Genomic DNA, 22,336 nt, shown 5'->3' on the forward strand with positions numbered 1-22,336 from the left:
TCTTCAAGAACTAGGTGAATTGTTTTAAAATAGTGACTGAGAAATCCCACAAGAAAATATGTTTTTTGTAGGAGAAAAATCCTGCAAAAGTTTCTTTTTGGTTAGGGGAAATCCAAGCTCTGAATGGCTTGTCAATTCTCAGAGTTCCGACAAGGCTTCCTTCTTTGGCCAGTGTGATTTGCCTTTTATCGGCAAATTGTAATTGTGATTTGTAAAGCGCAAATAGCTAGGCCTTAGGATCTCAGCCAATGGAAACCAGGAGTGTAAAGAGAGAACAGCAAAGAAATTGGTCTAGATCTAGTTCTGATTAAAGAAATAGGGTTTGTGATTATTCAGAACTAGAATGCGATTTGATTTGGATCAAAGTTTCAGGAGTCTGTTTTCTAATTTCCCTCCTGCAGCTGTTGCAGAGTAGCCTCCTTTCCAAGTTCACCAACATTTAGAAGGGAGTATGTAGAAAGAACTAGAATATCTCAGGGATCCTTCTGGTGAATAAACCTTAAACATTTTTTTCTAAACTGTAAGTGTCCTAATTGTGGCCAGCTCTGTGGCAAACAATAGGTCATGCGGAATCGAGGGAGTAGAAGGGCAGCATAGGATTATCTGCAGATTTTAGGGCTGCAGCTCCAAATGGCTCAGAAGGAACCAGTGGAGGAAGGTCCCCTCTGAATACAGAGACTATAGTCTTTAAAATAATGCCATTATGGTGAATGGTTCCTGCAAGAGTGCTGACTTTCTTGGTGTTTAATGTGCCTTTTGCATGGAAGCTTAGGAATATCATCTCTTTCTGGGACTTTACAGAAATGCTTGAGATCTTTTGTGCACCGGAGCTCTGTAATGAGGAAGGAAGCGAGAGTGGTGTGGCATAAAGAGTGCAGATTGTTTAAAGGGGCAGGCATGGGCTGAAGGTGATGGGTGAGCTGCCCTTGTCAATCTTCTTGGTGCCATGATTGCAGACACATGTGCCAGTTCTTGTCTGCAAAGCATGTCAGGTATGTATGGAACTCTTCCTATTGTTTGCTGAACCTTCTGTGCCATGCTGATATTTCCCAAGGAATCAAAATGTAAACCACAGCGAGAAAAGAGAAACTTTTTTCGTTCCTCCGGCTAAGGATATGGCTAGAAAGAGTCTAAGATGAGAGGGACCCCTTTACTCCAAAGTAGGATACAGGACCATTGACGTGACGCTGCCGCACGTTGCCAAACCCCAATTAAAAATAGGGGAGTTCTCCGGCTGGTGTAATCAACCTACAAGCCCTAATTATACATCTCAGCTCCCATAAGGAAGAACTGTTGTAACCAGTACACCCACGACCCAGATCAGCTTCAGGCACATTATTCTGATTTTGGGCTGCCAAAGAGATCTTATAAGCTACATCCCAAAATAAAATCCCAAACTGGACACTAGTGAGGAGAATGGAGATATTTGTCCCAATCCTCCATCTTTAATATATGACGCACCTACTACTAAGAAGAGGTGTTTTAAAGGGTTCCAGTTGGAATCAGTCAGTTTCGAAGAGTCAAAATTTCAGTCTTGACAAAGACGGTATTATAAATTTTCCTTCGAAACGCGTCAACGCTACCTATAAGAAACACACAATCCGTGAAGAGACTGGGGCCATTGAGTACTCCACATTAGGATAGTACCAAGTGTCAGCCAGGAACATTAAGTAACCACAGATGTGTATAGTTCTAATGACATATTTTTCAGTCTGTTCTATGTATTCTCGCCCTTTTTTAATCTGTGATTGTTTTTAATGAAAATGTATTTCTCTTGAATATGTCCATTATATGCACTGTATTTATATCTAATTTTAATGTTGTTTGATATAACGGTGCAATTGTTGGTAGACACACCAAGACCAATGTATTTGTATCAATATATTGATGTATATTTTTCCATAAACACGATGTCTACAGTGCTAGCCTTGGGCATATAGTTATATCTCATAGTTTTATGAAAGAGGAAGGTATGAATGAGTGAGGACGTTGTGGTGTTTGACATAATCAGCCTTCCGGATTACGAGTCCTGATATTAAGTCCAAAGGAGCACTTTTGTTTGATATAGAAAGAGAAGGCCTCCAAGGCTCACACCTAACTAGTCTCACAAATGGTGAAACAGTCTGCATGAAATTCTACAAGACCTGAATCTCATTGTTTTTGCATTTGTCATCCCGAGTGGGACGGGTATGCCCACACGTGGGTCCCGTGCTCTCCATGCCACTGGAATCAAGCTATCCTGGCGGAAGAGGGGTGAAACCCCGAAACCGGTCCTCGGATGCTTGTTTCCAGTTCAGGGAGGACCTGGCTTGGCAGTTCGGGCTGGACTGTTCCCATGAGGCACAGGGTCAAGACTGATTTGCATATGGCTGGGTTCAAACTGGAATGGCATGGTGAGCAAAAAAACTATGGATTTAGGCCCAGATCTCTGTACTGGGGTGAATGTATGACATTGTTCTGCATTCTGTCCATCAACTGTTGTTTTTGCATTTGTCACCCCGAGTGGGACGGGTTAGCCCAGAAGTGGGTCCCGTGCTCTCCATGCTACTGGAATCAAGCTAGCCTGGCTAAAGAGGGGTGAAACCCCAAAACCGGTCCTAGGATGCTTATTTCCAGTCCAGGGAGGACCTGGCTTGGCAGTTCAGGCTGGACTGTTCCCATGAGGCACAGGGTCAAGACTGATTTGCATATGGCTGGGTTCAAACTGGAATGGCATGCTGAGCAAAATAACGATGGATTTAGGCCCAGATCTCTGTACTGGGGTGAATGTATGACATTGTTCTGCATTCTGTCCATCAACTGTTGTTTTTGCATTTGTCACCTCGAGTGGGACGGGTTAGCCCAGACGTGGGTCCCGTGCTCTCCATGCTACTGGAATCAAGTTAGCCTGGCTGAAGAGGGGTGAAACCCCGAAACCGGTCCTAGGATGCTTATTTCCAGTCCAGGGAGGACCTGGCTTGGCAGTTCGGGCTGGACTGTTCCCAGGAGGCACAGGGTCAATACTGATTTGCATAATGGCTGGGTTCAAACTGGAATGGCATGGTGAGCAAAAAAACGATGGATTTAGGCCCAGGTCTCTGTACTTGGGTGAATGTATGACATTTTTCTGCATTCTGTCCATCAGCTGTTGTTTTTGCATGAATCTCGTTTGAGGCAAAGTGGCATCAATAGAGAAGACGTGGTGGCACACATACAAACCAGACTGGGAGGTGTGGAAAGTGAGGTAACTGAATGCAAAATTGAGAAATATGAGCTCACAAATCCTGTAACACAAGACAGTGCTTCATGACCAGAACTAATTCACGAATTGTGTCGTCACCTCAGTCCTCACCCTAAGATGAAGAACGTAGAAAACATAGCCCCATACGGAAAAGCTTTCTGAGTGTCCCTTTATTATATGATACTGAGAATACAAGAATGGTGGCATGCCAGGAAATAATAAATAGGGCTGCCCACCGTCGTTTAGGCAGGTTAAGTTGTGCATGAAATCTATAGTGTCTGTGTGCTCCAACTGCCCATGTGGTCCTTGATATATACCTGCTAGCCACCGAGGGGCATGGGTGGTGAGTCAGGAAGTGGTGAGGCATCTACAAGAGGGTGCACTGCTAGATTAACCTCACAGTGGCTTCCAGTCAAGTGCAGTAGGAGCCTCCGCTTATCAAACCTGCCAGACAATAACCACAGCTTCAAGTGCAGCCAGACACTTTTCTCAGGTCTGCAAGGCCACATCAGAATGATATACTGGGTGTACTGCAGCAGCCCAGCAATAGACCTCCTCACACATTGAGCTAAGGGGCACCATGCCTGCTGCTCCGGCCTTAGTCACCAGCACCTTCATGTCACCTGTGGCAGGGGTCACCAACCCCATAACACATTGCTGGTGAAGAGCAGAGTACTTAACACATGGGGACAATTGCATTCATCCCAACCATTGACCCATTCATTGTTACAGTGCCACTGTCAGTGCAAGCCCTGAAGTGCAAACTGTGGTCAAGAGGCTCGAAATGTACTTTGCAGCCTCAGGGGTTGAAGACAACAGGAAGAATCCACTGCTTCAACACCTGGTTGTGGAGTATATATACAAATTATAATTCAGTCTGCCAGAAACAGGACCCCTGTTTATGTATAATACTATTTTAATAGCACTCAATAATCACTTTGAGCTCATGACCAATACAAACTATGAACGATAGCTTCTGCGTCAGGCTCAACAAGACCCCAGTGAATCAGTGAATACCTTCTTTATTAGAATGAACATGCTTGCTAGCACAGGCACCCTGCATTGCAAAATGAAGGAAAAACTGGTGCAAACTATACAGGCGTGTGTGTCTGCCTTGTTAAGAGGACTGATCCTTCAAAAGCCAGGTAAGTCGGTGCAGGATATTTTTTCCCTAAGTTGCTATAAAGAGTTCTCCAGTGGAAAGGATTCACACATTTTAGTAGCCCACCTTAGGCGTATCAACAGGAAATCAGTAAACTAGATCACCAGAACAGTCACCGCGCCAAAGAAAACGGCTGCCTGAACATGTGTTAGCCCTCTGGATGTTGTGGGGACTATTCCAGCATTCAGGAGAGTGCCCATCAAATGCTAAAAAAGTGCTCAGCATGTGAGAAAATTAATCATATTGCAAAAGATCGCAGATTGTCCCGCCTCCAGCGAAACTCCCAGAAGAAGGCAGTGAATACCACTGCATCCTCAATTGGCGACCAAAATAAAGATGACATGGGTGATGGCGAGAGAAGAGGCACTGTACATGCGGTGTATGCCGTCGACCAATGTCAGACGTGTCCAACCTCTACCCAAATGTCAAGTGCTGATACGGCTGTGGCTATTAACCACCATCATCAACACTATGGCCTCAATTATTGTTATGGCCCAAAATATCTGTGAGGCTCTGTCCTTTCCATTGGTCATCAAACCCATTACCAATGCACATAGGCCAAAACCCTCCCTCTGGCAGGCATGTTGGTCATGGACCTCATACACAATCATATGACCACCTCAACCAAGGAGCATGATGAAAGGAGGTGTGGGAATTTTGGTGAGCTGCTACTCAGTAACAAAAGCTACAATTGAGTCAATCTGCATTCAGTGTGCACCCTGCTAGCTTGCTATCGTCTTAGGAGACTTGAAAGAACTCTTCAAGGGGATCAGATGCTTGAAGGAGAAAATGGTGAATTTTACCATTGTCTAGAACTTGCCACCCATGGGCTTTTGACATTAATGAGTGGCTCTCCATCTCTGCTCAAGGTGGAAGAGGAACTTTGAAAAGTGGAAGAGGCAGATATGTTTGAACAAGTGGACGGCCCCATTCCCTAGGGTTCACATGTCTAAGCAATCATGTCAGGAAATACTCTGCATAGAGATGGGCCTCCCAAATCTAGTGATCAGGAGAGATAGGCACATCACCATGAAAGTGTACTATTTGGTGAATGAGACAACCGGGTCCTGCTGGTTCTTCAAGGTTCATTGCTGGGCACTAGGAGACATTTTTGCTCAGTGCCACACCAGCAAACTTTAAAAGCATTGTTACCATGTGAGTATTGGGTGGGCTTTATGTTAAGAACTACCTTTGAGGCCCTTCTGCCCACGCCCGACTCCAACTTCTCCCTCAACCCCACAAATAACACAAACGTTTGCTAAGGCTGCTGCCAATGCCCTCGGATGGTTTAAAAACCCATAATGGATACTGACTGTCCAAAACCTCTCAAGATGGTCTGGAAACCCACACAGTGCAGGGGTGTCAGCTCGTCATCTCTTTCACTGTGTGCTGTACATGAGACACAAGATGATTCTATGTGAGTTGGCCAGCCTGCTGTGCCACCAACCAGACAACACTGTCAGTGATTGACAGCATATCCTCCCATCACAATGCCTTGCTCTCATTGCTGACAGGCAAAAATAAGTAGTCATTGACCTGAAGGGTATGAGGGTAGGCCAGCGCAAGCAAGAGGACTTGGGTAATAGGATAGCATGTACAGATGGACAAAGTATGTTAGAGGGCAGGAAGCTGGCAGCCACAGGCGTATATCACTTGTTATCACCCACCAAGGAAGCATCCAGTTTGGCTGTCCAGCTCCCAACATTTCACATAGGTTGCTACTACACTATTTATGTCAAGAGGTGCAACTGAAGGGCCAGGAAAGTATGTTCTCTCTCTGAAAGAAGCACCGCTAAGTTGCAAAAATGTTGCCAAAAAATGTAGTGAATCGAAACATTGTCTTGTATCGACCTCCTCAAGTTGCCTGAAGGTGGCAAAACACAGCATACGTCCCTGTAGAAAACCTTTCTTTAAATAAAGTGAAAGGACACTAATTTAATCTCTGAGATGCTCTCTGCGCTTCTAGTAGGTAATGACTGCACCATGTAAAGCGATACATATCATCTACATACCACCCATAGACACTCCAGCCTCAAATGGGCTTAAGCGTAAAAATAAAATGTTGGTTACTTGTCCTGAAAAATAAACCCACTCTACACAGTCCACAACAGTACCATCAACTTGAGTAGGGGGATGTGTGGGAATGGTTCACAATTGTCTGCCACTATTATTGGTTTATGTTTTGTCACTACACTACGGGCCTCATTTATGAGAAGTGGCGCATCGCGGCGTGAAAACAGCAATGTGCCACTTCTCAGTGCACCCTCCTTGCGACACCAATGTTGCGTCATATTTACAGTATGACGCATCATGTCACAGGGAATGACAGATACGTCAGTGTTACTGACGTATCTGTCGGCGCAAAAAGTGGCACATTGCTGGAGTTGTGCTGGAAGCCTGACGCAATTCCAGCAATGTTCCTTTCACATGGGGCAAGCCCCATGTGAAATGTCCTGTGTCACCCTTACGCCTGCCATGAGGCAGGCGTAAGGTTTCGACGCATTGGCGGTATAGAAGTGTCGTAGTGAAATCTCATAGATTTCACTGCAACACTTCTACCGGGCTTTGTTATGACAGAACGCCCACCCTGCATACATTATACCTGACGCAGGTATAATGTAGCGCAGGGCTTTGCAAGGTGACATATCAGCCTAGATGCATCACCTTGTAAATATGTCGCAACGTGGCGCTTGTTTTACGCTGCCGTAGGGTCACGAAAAGTGATGCAACAGCGGCGCACAACAGGCGCAATGGCTCATAAATAAGCCCCTGAATCCTTTATTTAATAATGTGGCATAACGGCTAGTTCGTCGACTTCGAAACTGGGGAACGGGTTTCGAGCCTCGGCAGGGACGCTCAACACCTCTGATTCTGGGAAAATCACTATCTCCCCTTGCCTAACAACATGAATGAGCAACTGGTGCTCATGTAAATCGCTCTGATACCCTCGGAGTCAGCGCTATATAAAACTAGAAAAAAAAACTATATTTTTAATGTGCTGTTATGTTAATCCTTACATGTGTATACTTAAATATTTTCTCAACAGTTTTGCAAGCAACGCATCACACATTAGTTGATGTCTTTTACCTTGCCTTTCTTTATGTAGAGAATGGCAGAACAGAAAAAAAAGATCTGTGTGTTACATGTCCAGTGAAACTGTTTATTTTCATACATTTCAGAATAACGCCTGATGGAGTGGATATCGTTCTGGATTGTTTATGTGGAGAACATACAGGAAAAGGCCTAAGTCTCCTCAAGCCACTGGGGACATATATTTTGTATGGTGAGTGTCAAACACTGCACGCATTTCTAGCATCATATTCTGAAAGCACTTCTTATGGACCTAGAATATTTCCTCATGACGCACCTCCACTTAACGTGAATTTGTTCGCCCATTCTATTTTGAATTTGTAGTGTTATCAAGTGTTAAGACGCCTTCGAATTTAGGGTTTCAATTGGAATGTCCCTTACATTCTGAAAAATTGTGAGCCACAGTAATACAATGTGGTTAGTGACAGCCACAGATCAATATTTACATATTATAGCAATGAAGGGTTCATTACCAGTTGTTTTATAGAATTACTGGTTCGAGTGCAAATATAAAACAATTCTGAAATTGGATTTTTAAAGAACTATTTATATGCACTGTTCGTTTCTATAGATAGTGTGTGTATGTGCCCAGTGGAGTTTTTGTATTACAATAAATCCATCTTTTGATTTGACATGACTAGCCATGCGTTTTCCATTTCACACTACCCTAAAGAATGCCACAGGGAAAGGAATTTATGTGTTCTCACTCATCATACTATTACCTGCCCCTATTTCTGGGAAGTGCAGACTACCATTGATTCTATCTTTCATGATACAGTAATTCTACTAAATTGCCGACAAAGTTTTTCTTTGATTGCAAGCAATGTCACTGGTGATTTATATTTTTCAAGTTGATATGCAATGATTTTTGTCAATATTTGATTCTGGTAGATACAGTAGGTTCCTCACCTTAGAATTTTCCCCAGGCGCAAGACTGAATACACATGTAGAGTGCTCCCACAGGTTATGACAAGTGGCCCTGCGTTGGCTCCATACCCCCCTGGAAGTGACAGGCGCACACTAAAGTCAGTAACTTTCTTTCTTTTCTTTTTCTCTTCTCCTTCCAATGTGGATCTGGAGCTCGATTTCCGACTTGACCAGATCCATAAAGACTCTGGTCACGATTTGGATTCTGGCTTAGAGATCCTCTCAGGTTCCCAGAACCCTGACACCAGTGCCGACACCACCAGCGCCAGTAAACGATCTTGTTCCAATGCTCATGTTGGATCCTGAGACAGAGCTTGACTCGCCACATGGGCCACCAATGTAAGATAGGGCCTAGTTTGCAGTAGTGGTTCCGAGGCCAGCCTCTGTGCTACAATTATAGCTACCCCCTGTTAAGACAAACACAAATTCTTTGATGGAAATTCTACAGCCTGGGCCAGCAACAGTGGAACCCTTGCTCTTATTTAATGATGCACTCACAGATACTCCGATGGCTCCATGGCTGAAACCATGTTCTTGTCTGCCTATTAGCTGGCAGGTCGCCATATGTCATAGACCTACGGCTGGTAATCTGGATTTTCTCACAAAGCACCCTGCTCCAGAGAGTCTTATTGTACATGCCTCGACTAGTTAGGTGAACCTTAGCTACTTTCCAAACAATCCTCCAAACAGACAATCCAAAAGGATGGATGCCTATGTTTTGCTCTGCCAGCTTGGCACTTTGATTCATAAACACAGTCTGCCTATTGTGCTGCTAGTCACCATTCGTTTGGGACATGGCCAGTGAGATCTTGCCCGGAGGATCATAGAGCCTCTCTGGCTTGGACGATACATACCAGCATTATGCCACAAAGTGTGTTATCCTCAGTGGTTTGGATACCATGGATTGCATTCTCACGGCAGTTGGTGTCAGTGTTATCTATCAGAGACATGCCTGGATGAGGTTCACCGGATTATCTTGATGATGTACAGGCTTTGCTAATGGGCACGCTTTTTGGTGGGTCTCACCCCTTTAGAGATAGGGTGAACGCTTTGGAACGTTTAGAATATAGCAATGCACTACAAAAGGTTATGTCTTGACCTTTTCAGCATTTCTGCATATGCCGGACCAATCGTCCTTGTGCAAATCACATGTTGTGATGATATTTATTAAAGGTTTGACACACATTCCTCCCAAACTGTCTGTGGGATTCCACAGTGGGATGTTAATGTGGTCTTGACATTCATCATTTGTACACTATTCAAGCCCATGATGTGATTGCACAGTGGGATCTTAACTTCTTTGTGTGCACACTATTGGCTGCCACTATTTGAGCGTAGCTGCTCGCTGTGTTTCCTGACCTTGAAGATGTTTTCCGTATTGCAATCACATCAGCTCATTGCTTGAGTAAAATGCAGGCACTGTCAGTGAACCCACGTTTTTTCATACAAATTGGTGGTGAGGATCCAGGCGTCCTTCTTATTTGTGACTCCCCTTTACATTGGGCAATCTGTCACTTCCCCATCCTTCTTTGGTCCTTCCCATCCCTCAGAGGAGGAGGAGAAGCTCCATCAGTTGGACCCCAAAAGGTCTTTAAGCATTTACAAAGATTGCCCCAAGGACCATTGAGTGGGCAATCCCCTTTTTATGGGGATTCTCCATAGCAAAGAAGGGGAAGACTGTGCAGAAGCGGACATTGTTGTGGCGGATAGCCCTCTGCATTAAGCTCTGGTATGCACTGGCAAAGAAGCAGTCCCTGAAGGTATGAGGGCTGCTACCATTGGAGTGGCGTGATGGGTGGCTGTCCTTTAGGCAGTAATATGGCCGTCAGTGCATATGTTCACGAAGCACTACTGGTGGGGAGGACACTTTCTTCCAGGCTGCATGTAGTTAGCGTGGAGCCGCAGGATGCCAACTCCGCTGTTAGATAACGCTGATGGTATTCAATCCACTCTGATACCATGGCCCTTTTTATTAATCACTGTAGTCGCGGAATTCATGCAAATCGAAGATTAAAATGTCCTTTCTCACAGAGGCATTTCTGAAGGCATTGAAACCATTGCACAGCATTCCATTCGAAATCATCAGAGTTCTAAATACCACAGGCGTATTCATTCAGACTTCTCAAATATACTGTGTCAACACAATATAACTATTCATTTGTCATAATTATTGCAAAAGCCACATATGACATATTCACTTATAATACAGTAGGCGTTCGTGAAATCCTTTGACAATTCATTAGAGATTAATAACAATTTAATTTGTTTTTTGCCAGCGACACCTTGGGAATTCTGGTCTGTTATGCACGTTTCTGGTATAATTATCATTGAAGCCATATTTTAGCATAAGAACATGTGACTTGAGGTTTGAGTTCTGCTTTTATGTTAACGTCACTCAGTGTTTTTTTGCAATCTTTGTTTTTTATTTAAATCTGGGCAAAGCCTGGCATTTTCCAAAAAGTGGGGGGTTCATTTCTGTTAAATACAGTATACACAGTGCCATTTACATCAATGCACATCTACTATGGGGAAAGGGACATCCGCTGCTTTTTGGGGGATGTCCCGCAGCATTCTAACTCTAAATAGGGGCCTTTCTTTCTCAAGTTCTGAAAACAGTAGGTTTATTTGAGCAAGGTAATAATTTAATGTTATATCACAGTATTTATTGTGGTACTTTTCCGAAAGCAGACGCTTGTACCCGTCATTCCAAAAATGATGATGAAACTGTTCCAGCTTTTCTTGAGATGTACACATGCACTGATGCTCTTAAAAACTGCAGAAATGTGCTTTTTGTGGATTCCTAACCACATTGGTGTAAGCTTTCAGGCTTTTTGACTTTCCTGTAACCTGATAACAGACTCCATTGGGGTTTGTAGCATACATACTATCTCAGCCCTCATGTGCCTTTGTGTACATTGACAAACTATGACGTGTACATTGACAAACTATGACTAGCATTCTGGTGACATGAGACAAGACTGCAAGTGGTCAACTCTACTACTGTGGGAATGGAGGGTTTCTTTTAGATACAGAGGTATGCTCCTGGCTTTTGCTTCCTTTCCTGGCGACTGGAACGTGTGGGAAGCTTCCTTTGGTGAGGGTCTAAAGGGCATTTTACTTTGAAGAGCTGTGCGTGGTGAGCGTCTTGTCTGTCCCCGATAGGCCTGTACTCATTCTCCCACAGCGTGCACTTCTTAGTTCCCCTGGGGTAGAAGCAGGCATCCACTCTGGTGCGTTGACAGTTTCCAGAGCATTTACTTTCAACAAAAGACTGGGTGCCCAGGATAGTCAATCTACACTCACAGGCAGCTCTGTGCATGTCACCGAGTACCAAGGGGGAGTTGGGCCCCTAGTGAGTTTGGAATCGTACTCCCCACCTACGTGGAGGGCCGCCGCTTGCCACATAAAGGAGATTGTCTCACATCTTTTCACTAATAGGAGCGCAGGTGCTCCGGGGCCTCATGGGTAATTACTGGGATCCCTGTGCCTCATTGGCATTTTGGGTGATGTGTTAACTATGTGCTTTGTGGATAACGGGGATTAACCTTATATACACAGACCAAATTACAATAACCCGTGAGATAGGTACCCAGGTGTGTACATTTTTGTGACCCTACCATATAAAGATTAATAGGAGAATGGTGGTGTTATGCCCTAGTACTTTTGGGACACTTCTACTCATTCTCGGCTGTGATTTCATTTTGAAGAGGATAATCAGGATTTTCCTGGAGTATGTTTAAGGTCACAGTGTCAATAATACTGGAGTATTTCTGTACTATAATGATATTTGGTGACTCATGTATTTTCTCCCCTACACTAACTGCTGTCTTTCATGCCCTGATGTTATGATATCTGTTGTTTTTGCCTTGCATTGTTAGGATAACAAGTATTATTTCAGGATTTCCATTTGTATGTGCAGTGATGGTGGTTTCTTGACGTGTGCAACATATAAGTCTTTATCTTATTACGCTAACTGTGATGTTTTGACAATTGTCCAATAGGCAAAGTAATTATTGGTTTATGTTGTTTTGGTCTATGTTTATATGCAATACTGAAACAAATTTTTATATAATAGTATGAGGAGTCTCTTTTGTGGTGTGTTTATTGTGTCACTGGTGTGAGTGTATTGCGCAAAACGCTTTACACATTGCCTGTGGGTTAAGCCTGACTGCTCTGGCCAAGTTTCCAAAGGGGTGAGCAGGGGTTAACTTTTGTGTAGCTCCCTTACCCTGACTAGAGTGGTGGGTTCTGCCTGGCTTAGGTGCATACCCTAGCCAACCAGAAACCCCATTTATAGCAATTCCCAGTAAAGTGTGATTGCCGACTTATTACCTGAATTTCTTGAAGTACCAAAGACAAAACGTGAATTGTCTTAGAGTCTGTGCTAAAGGAATGTTCTTTGCTCTTTGTTCTTTCCATACGAATCTCAAAAGTGGAGCCTTATTTCCTAGTTTTGAGAAAGCTTGAGGTCAGTAATCCTTCTGATTCAGATTAGGCAGTGTTCACCAGTGGTGTCTAGTGTATCAGGAGGAAGACTTGTTTATCCATAAAGCCACCTGACAGAGCCAAGCAGCTCATTGTAAATGGTAAACTTGACTAACTATCTAGATGTATTGTGGAAGTTGAAAATGTTCTTTAAAACTGTTCTCAGTAGTTAATTCCTTTTTGACCCTGCTCTGTCACACCAACTCAGCTGAACCAGCCTCTGTGCTGTAATTTGCCATTGTTTTACCAATCAGACATTCAAGGGATCTGCAGTTGCATATCTTGTGCCAAGCACCACTCATGCCACTCTGGTATGTGCTTCCCCAGGTTCATCTCACCTCCAAGTGTGTTTTTTTTTGTTTACCCCTATCATAGAGGATATAGAGGGACTGTAACTGAGCATTAAATAAGGCTCAAGTGTAGATCCTTGCACTCCTCCTATCTAGAAAGGTTCTAATTTAGTAATTGCAGATTGTTGAACCCGGTCAATTTGTCATTCACTTCAAGGGGTGGTGGGAATAAAAGGTGGGTAATGCCATTGCTAATAAAATATCTCCAGCTCCTGATGCTTTATAGCAAACTATCACTCTTGTCGTACTTTAGAGACAGCCTGTGAGAAAGTTATGTTCAAAGAATTAGCTTTCTTCCTGGATGAAAGTGGTGCCATTTATTAATGGCAACAAGACTTCTACCCAGGAATGGATTTAGACCACTCAAATTTTTACCTCAGAGGAGGTTATGCCTTTGATCAAGAGGACGTGGCAGCAGCAGCATTTATATTGGATCTACCACTGCAATTGACACTGTATACCATGGCATACTTGCTTCATAATTGGAGCAAGCAATGGTGTAGCCATCAGAGGTGCTGCAGATGAAGTGGTATCAGAGCCCAGAATTGTGATGAGGGACCAACCAGCCCTGTATCTACTGCAGTTATAATTCAGGCCTCCCTCTCTGAATGATTGACGCACAGAGCCAGGGGACTAACAATGTATTTACTTTTGGAGAGCCCGTGGAAGTGTGGACGCATTAAGAATGACATGATAGTGGATGTGAGATAAATGGTGAAGAGAGGAAATTAGTGAAAATGATTGAAAGGAAAGGGTGAATGATAGCAAAGAGAGCTAAAAGTCACAAAAAGGAAGAAAAAGATAAGGTGAGATAAAGGGATTCGAAGAGAAAGGATGACAGGGAAGAACAGGAGAAAGGAGCTGGGTGATAGAGCGAGAAGTGAAGACAAGATATAGATGTGAGAGCTAAAATGTAGGAGCTAGAAAAAGCATCCAGATTAAGGGGAGGCAAGAGGAAAAAAGGGTAGAATGAAGATAGGAGAGAGAAGATATGAGAACATTGTTGGAGAGAGGAAAGAGAGGAGTGGTTTAATGGGAGCAAAATGGGAAAAGTGATAGGATGGAGATGAGTGACAGGACGGGTAGTGATTGAGGAGACAGCAGGTTAAAGTAGGACGGAGATAGGAGAGAGTTGGAGACAGAGAAGAGAGAGGGAAATACAGACAGAATGAAGAAATTGGGGAACTATCGCTATGGTTAGTGCAGTAGGTGAAGTGACACCCGGGTTGAGGGTTGTTAGGGATCGGCTGTACCCAGTGCTTAATTTTAGCCAGTAGTTGCCAGTGGGGACCCCAGCACTTATTTTAGGGGACTAGCATATATTTCTCTCTTTGGATATTTCCAGAGAGCAACAGAGGGAAAAACACACAAAGTGGAAAGATGGAGAAAGAGAAAGGCGGAAAAACCGGCACACAGGGAGAAAGCAGAAACCTGCAAGAGTGAAATATAGGGTCAGGGAGTGTCTGGCAATGGAATAAGGAGACAAAACAAGGTCGTATGCCATTCCTACTGAGTATTACAGGTTGTTGTGTGTAAGGAGAGCATTAAAATGCGTCCTTGAGTTGGAGAAAGTCTTTTCTCCTTTGGAAAAAGACCCTCACACACCCAGCCAGCTAGGTGTCTTGCTTCATCATCGGGTCTGCTTCTTACGCGTGCGTAGGAACGGCTTACCACCTTGTTTTGTACTATTTTGGACTTGTATGCTGGACCTGAATAATTGGCACATAGTCGCTCTCTTTTGTAATAATGGAATAAGGAGGCCTGAGGTCAATTGAAGGCTACGCAGCTTTGGAATTTGGCACACTCTAATGTAAATTCACTGGCCGCGGGCTTCTGAGCAGAACTTAGGGCTTCAGCACTGATTTATTTACAAGTTAAGCACTGATCGCACCTCAGTTGTGGTTGTTTTCTATTACTGTATCGGGACACAGGGAGGCCATTTTCCTTTCTGGTATTAGAGCCAGTGAAGCCCTTCCTACACCTCTGGGAGGAGGTCAGACTTGTGTCCCAGAGGTGTAGGAAGGAGGAGGTGTCCCTCTATGTCTTATGCTTTTTTTTTGGGGGGGCTGATCTTTCTCTGGCAGATCGACTCACTATACAGTCACTCTGCCACCTGCACCCAAAGTTAATTGACTCTGCGTCACCCTTGATTGAGCTTACAATGAATGCGCAGATAAATTGTGTATGTAATTCTAACTTCTACACTTCGTGCCTCTTCCAACTGTTTCTTTTTTTCTCCCAATAGATCTGCCTGCTTTGCTTTTCGCTGCCTGTGTATTTCAGAACGTAATTACTGTAATAGCTCGTACTTGAACCTTAATGAAACGTCAGGGAGTACTAGGCACAGCTGTGACTTATCTACCATCTCAAAAAGTTTCACAATGTCTCTCATGCACCATGAGTCTTACAGAACTTGAGTGTTTAGCGGAGTTCTGAATTTAAATGTTTTTGTTTAATACATGAAGTGTTCTCCCAAAAGGAACAGTTTTACCTGGCTCATCTCTTCCAGCCATCCACTCCAGGGGGGCTCTTTTCGCCCAATCACAGCTATCGTTGCAAGTTCCCATAGTTAAATGTGCCTACTTATGTGGTTGGTCGTTTAAGTTGCTGGGTCCAAATTTCTTTAACACGTTAACAGTGAAATTGCTACAGAATGGCTCGTTATTGGCGTTTTGAAGAAACCGGAATATTGTTGTTTATTTCTAGGTCCAGATTCGTGCTCTTCTTACCGTTTGATCTTTGTTCTTAGTGCCTCAATTATATATTTGACTTACGTTTGCACTCTGTAAATAATAAAATCAAGTATGCAGACATATGCGTGAGACTAATCTGCGAGATATTTTAAATGATAATGTCTTTCCAGAAGATAGCAAGCTCATAGAATGTTTAAGTCTGAACTTGTTTTGTTGCACTGGGAATGGCCCGAACCAGGATGGCTCGACTTGTCATGCCTCCCCCTCCCCCTCCCCCCTCTTCCCACCCTCCCTTGCTCCACCTTTGTTCCAGGATCTCTAGGTAGATTTATTTTGAAGTAACAGAGAGAGAAGAAGCTCTGATGATAGCTCAGAAAATGATTCGCCACAATTTGCTTTTATGGCCAGGTTGTTTTGCCTGTCCTTCTGTTCTGATGTTTTAGTGTAAGTGGTCTGCAGTGCCTTTAAGAGCTAAAGATTATCATGTTAGCAAAAGGTACAAGTGGATCCAGTTGAGTGTAGTTGGAGACTCTCGCTTAGCTTTGAAGTTGCTCCTTCTCCCTGTATCTAGGGTGTGCAGATGGTATGTGCTTTTGTTTCCTTAATCTGCAGTGGCGGCTGGTAGGGAACGGGGTTGGGGAGGCATGGAAGTCGAAAAATGTTTTTTTTTAAACCACTTACCTCTCCCGCCGTCTCTCATCATCGTCTTCGCTTCTCTTCTCTTCCTGACTCCCAGTCCGTAAGAAGCAGGAAGCACACAGTCTCTCCCAAGCCAATCACAATGCTGTAAAGCTGCGCTGTGATTGGTCTGAGCACCGTGGTTCAGCGTTCAGAAGGGGACAGGGAGCCTGTGCATGTTCCCCACCAGGCTGTGCATTACAGCCTGGTGGGGAATATGCAAAGTGTGCGTGACTGTTTGGCTGGCCCGAGACGGCCAGCCAAACCATCATGCACACTTAAGTGCATGAACTACTCCTCCTCCCTGTGCCACCAACCCCGCCATGCCCTTACCCAGCCCAGCATTGTTATTATCATTTTTCCCCCTTTTCCACTGCTCTGAGACAGTGGGGCGATGCTCCTCCACCTTAGCAGAGGAGCCGCTCCTGTTAATCTGCAGTCTGCCATGTGAAGCAGAACTTGTCTAAAGACATTAACAGCCGGTATATAAAGCTCAGTAACATTTCAACTCAAAACACAGACTTTCTATCAAGCGCCAATGGGCCGCATCGAAGTGTCAGCATGCCTGCTGCAAACCCATCAGCATAGCTTCTGAAGAACAGTGTGAATCTTCCAATGTACATGGCCACATTTCACTGGCATTTGTAATCACCAAGGGTGCTAATGAATACCCTGGACATGCTGCTGCCCTTCAGTGGACACTTTTTTTTCACACAATTTTTTGGTGACAAACTGCGAAGTAAGAGGTTAGAAAAAGATAAGTAAGCGCAAAGTGAGTCAAGGGCGAATGAAATTACAGCCAGAAGGGAGACCTATTGTTTATGTGGAATGAAGGGATAAATCCAAGGCCATCCCCAAATATGTGGATCAAAGGAAAAAAGAATTTTGAATGTTTTTGCCAAAGAAGTATTGTTCGAAGGTAGTCCTTAAATGGATCTTAGACAATAATTTAGGACGGTTTCTGAGGGTATAAGTAGACAATGTTCTGTGGCTTTGTACACAGATTCAATTTGAGATTTCTTTAGGTTACCAGAGGTTTAGACCTCTGTCCTCTATGGTTTATTCTTGTCGTGCTGCTCCATGCTATGCAATACTTTACTTTAGAAAACTTCTGCTGAAGTTTTCTATGTGGACATCCTTTCTTACGTATGGATCTAATTAGATTTAACTTAGCATTCTTTATCATAGCTTAATCAGGGACTTACAGATCTTCATTTATCATAGACAGGAAGATCGTAATTTTCAATCTCCTTATGCTGTATTTTGTTTGATCTGTACTATTGCAACTGAGGTTCTCATAAGTTATTTGCTATCGAGAATTAACTTTGTTCGCAGAGTTGGAAGTCCTTTGATAATTTCGTATTGCTGTGCGATGTTTCTGAGACTGATTTATATCACGTTGGCTTTGAATTTGTAATAAATCTACACTTAACCTGACTTTCCAACTTGAAGCTTCACTGTGTAGCCAGATTGTTTGCACTGTAATTGTGAAATTGAACTGAAACCTAACTCCTTTATTCCTCAAGCTCCCTAAAAAGATCAGATTGGAGGGGACAAGAAAAGGGCTCCTACCCCTTTTCGTTTGGCACAGTTGTCTGGAGGGTTGGTGGTAGTTCAGGAGGTGGTTGATGTTTGCTGGTCCTTGATCGTGGATGTCCTTGTAGGTGTGTTTTAGCATCTTACACTGGCATCTTTTCTGGACGGGGAGCCAGTGGAGGTTCCTGAGATCAGGGTGATGTGGGTCCTTTTGGAGCTTTCCAGGATGAGTCTTGCCACTGAGTTCTGAATGATATGGTGTCTCTTCAGGAGTTGAATGGAGACTCCTGTATAGAGTGCATTGGTATAGTCACCGAGCTGGGTGACAAGGGCTTTGGTGTTGGTTTTCCTGGTGTCGATGGGGAGCCACCTGAAGATCTTTTGGAGCATGCGAAGGGTATGGAAGCAGGCAGAGGCGACTGCGTTGATCTGGCATTTCACTGTGAGCTTGCTGTCTAGTATGATGCAGAAGTTGCGGGCATAATGTGTTGGTAAACCATGTAATATTTATCAGATTTTTAATTTAGCAAATAGGAATCTGAACCATGATTTAGAAGTTTAAATGTCCAATTTTCTTTTCAGGGTTGGTGGTCCAACCGATTTGGGTGTTGTTATTACCACCTCTACTGCCCTTGATGGAACTTGTGCTTGTAAACTTTAGCTTGGTACTAATGTCCCATCTCTTTCATGAAAAAATAATTTCACAGACACAGGGAGAAAGCTTTTATGACTGGTCTAAAATGACAAGATGCAAAAGAAACAATTGAATGACAGAATGCTGGACAATGACAAGATGGCATGGTGATCCTGTCAGCAATTTTAAGTTTGTAAAGACAAACCCACTAAGTGGTTATTTCTGGAAAATGTAAGATCAATGTTGCTGAGCAATGTCCCCCAGTACATTGGGGACATTGCTTGCAAAGTAGTACCTGACAGAAAAAAACAAAGTGGACATGATGTTGAAAGACGCACTCTAAACATGACAGGTCAATGTTGTAGCAGTCAACGGACTAGTGGCAGAGAAGGTGTTTCCGATAACTAAGCAAGCTGTGCTCTTCTTACCGTTTGATCTTTGTTCTTAGTGCCTCAATTATATATTTGACATACGTTTGCACTCTGTAAATAATAAAATCAAGTATGCAGACATATGCGTGAGACTAATCTGCGAGATATTTTAAATGATAATGTCTTTCCAGAAGATAGAAAGCTCATAGAATGTTTAAGTCTGAACTTGTTTTGTTGCACTGGGAATGGCTCGAACCAGGATGGCTCGACTTGTCATGCCTCCCCCTCCCCCCTCTTCCCACCCACCCTTGCTCCACCTTTGTTCCAGGATCTCTAGGTAGATTTCTTTTGAAGTAACAGAGAGAGAAGAAGCTCTGATGATAGCTCAGAAAATGATTCTCCACAATTTGCTTTTATGGCCAGGTTGTTTTGCCTGTCCTTCTGTTCTGATGTTTTAGTGTAAGTGGTCTGCAGTGCCTTTAAGAGCTAAAGATTATCATGTTAGCAAAAGGTACAAGTGGATCCAGTTGAGTGTAGTTGGAGACTCTCGCTCAGCTTTGAAGTTGCTCCTTCTCCCTGTATCTAGGGTGTGCAGATGGTATGTGCTTTTGTTTCCTTAATCTGCAGTGGCGGCTGGTAGGGAACGGGGTTGGGGAGGCATGGAAGTCGAAAAATGTTTTTTTTTAAACCACTTACCTCTCCCGCCGTCTCTCATCATCGTCTTCGCTTCTCTTCTCTTCCTGACTCCCAGTCCGTAAGAAGCAGGAAGCACACAGTCTCTCCCAAGCCAATCACAATGCTGTAAAGCTGCGCTGTGATTGGTCTGAGCACCGTGGTTCAGCGTTCAGAAGGGGACAGGGAGCCTGTTAATGTTCCCCACCAGGCTGTGCATTACAGCCTGGTGGGGAATATGCAAAGTGTGCGTGACTGTTTGGCTGGCCCGAGACGGCCATCCAAACCATCATGCACACTTAAGTGCATGAACTACTCCTCCTCCCTGTGCCACCAACCCCGCCATGCCCTTACCCAGCCCAGCATTGTTATTATCATTTTTCCCCCTTTTCCACTGCTCTGAGACAGTGGGGCGATGCTCCTCCACCTTAGCAGAGGAGCCGCTCCTGTTAATCTGCAGTCTGCCATGTGAAGCAGAACTTGTCTAAAGACATTAACAGCCGGTATATAAAGCTCAGTAACATTTCAACTCAAAACACAGACTTTCTATCAAGCGCCAATGGGCCGCATCGAAGTGTCAGCATGCCTGCTGCAAACCCATCAGCATAGCTTCTGAAGAACAGTGTGAATCTTCCAATGTACATGGCCACATTTCACTGGCATTTGTAATCACCAAGGGTGCTAATGAATACCCTGGACATGCGGCTGCCCTTCAGTGGACACTTTTTTTACACACAATTTTTTTGGTGACAAACTGCGAAGTAAGAGGTTAGAAAAAGATAAGTAAGCGCAAAGTGAGTCAAGGGCGAATGAAATTACAGCCAGAAGGGAGACCTATTGTTTATGTGGAATGAAGGGATAAATCCAAGGCCATCCCCAAATATGTGGATCAAAGGAAAAAAGAATTATGAATGTTTTTGCCAAAGAAGTATTGTTCGAAGGTAGTCCTTAAATGGATCTTAGACAATAATTTAGGACGGTTTCTGAGGGTATAAGTAGACAATGTTCTGTGGCTTTGTACACAGATTCAATTTGACATTTCTTTAGGTTACCAGAGGTTTAGACCTCTGTCCTCTATGGTTTATTCTTGTTGTGCTGCTCCATGCTATGCAATACTTTACTTTAGAAAACTTCTGCTGAAGTTTTCTATGTGGACATCCTTTCTTACGTATGGATCTAATTAGATTTAACTTAGCATTCTTTATCATAGCTTAATCAGGGACTTACAGATCTTCATTTATCATAGACAGGAAGATCGTAATTTTCAATCTCCTTATGCTGTATTTTGTTTGATCTGTACTATTGCAACTGAGGTTCTCATAAGTTATTTGCTATCGAGAATTAACTTTGTTCGCAGAGTTGGAAGTCCTTTGATAATTTTGTATTGCTGTGCGATGTTTCTGAGACTGATTTATATCACGTTGGCTTTGAATTTGTAATAAATCTACACTTAACCTGAGTTTCCAACTTGAAGCTTCACTGTGTAGCCAGATTGTTTGCACTGTAATTGTGAACTTGAACCGAAACCTAACTCCTTTATTCCTCAAGCTCCCTAAAAAGATCAGATTGGAGGGGACAAGAAAAGGGCTCCTACCCCTTTTCGTTTGGCACAGTTGTCTGGAGGGTTGGTGGTAGTTCAGGAGGTGGTTGATGTTTGCTGGTCCTTGATCGTGGATGTCCTTGTAGGTGTGTTTTAGCATCTTAAACTGGCATCTTTTCTGGACGGGGAGCCAGTGGAGGTTCCTGAGATCAGGGTGATGTGGGTCCTTTTGGAGATTTCCAGGATGAGTCTTGCCACTGAGTTCTGAATGATATGGCGTCTCTTCAGGAGTTGAATGGAGACTCCTGTATAGAGTGCATTGGTATAGTCACCGAGCTGGGTGACTAGGGCTTTGGTGTTGGTTTTCCTGGTGTCGATGGGGAGCCACCTGAAGATCTTTTGGAGCATGCGAAGGGTATGGAAGCAGGCAGAGGCGACTGCGTTGATCTGGCATTTCACTGTGAGCTTGCTGTCTAGTATGATGCAGAAGTTGCGGGCATAATGTGTTGGTAAACCATGTAATATTTATCAGATTTTTAATTTAGCAAATAGGAATCTGAACCATGATTTAGAAGTTTAAATGTCCAATTTTCTTTTCAGGGTTGGTGGTCCAACCGATTTGGGTGTTGTTATTACCACCTCTACTGCCCTTGATGGAACGTGTGCTTGTAAACTTTAGCTTGGTACTAATGTCCCATCTCTTTCATGAAAAAATAATTTCACAGACACAGGGAGAAAGCTTTTCTGACTGGTCTAAAATGACAAGATGCAAAAGAAACAATTGAATGACAGAATGCTGGACAATGACAAGATGGCATGGTGATCCTGTCAGCAATTTTAAGTTTGTAAAGACAAACCCACTAAGTGGTTATTTTTGGAAAATGTAAGATCAATGTTGCTGAGCAATGTCTCCCAGTACATTGGGGACATTGCTTGCAAAGTAGTACCTGACAGAAAAAAACAAAGTGGACATGATGT

The 22,336-nt window shown here is 43.6% G+C and overlaps 1 protein-coding gene across 2 annotated transcripts in view; it reads left to right on the forward strand.

Moving 5' to 3' along the window:
* Positions 1–22,336, forward strand: part of VAT1L (vesicle amine transport 1 like) — a 781,678-nt gene that overhangs the window by 447,983 nt on the left and 311,359 nt on the right. For both annotated transcript variants that reach the window (XM_085639998.1, XM_085639999.1), the window contains exon 5: positions 7,562–7,665. In XM_085639998.1, coding sequence (XP_085496124.1) covers positions 7,562–7,665 — 104 coding nt within the window. The remainder of the gene's footprint in view (positions 1–7,561; positions 7,666–22,336) is intronic.

Source organism: Triturus cristatus, chromosome 12 (genome assembly GCF_964204655.1).
Source record: "Triturus cristatus chromosome 12, aTriCri1.1, whole genome shotgun sequence".
Classification (NCBI taxonomy): Eukaryota; Metazoa; Chordata; class Amphibia; order Caudata; family Salamandridae; genus Triturus; species Triturus cristatus.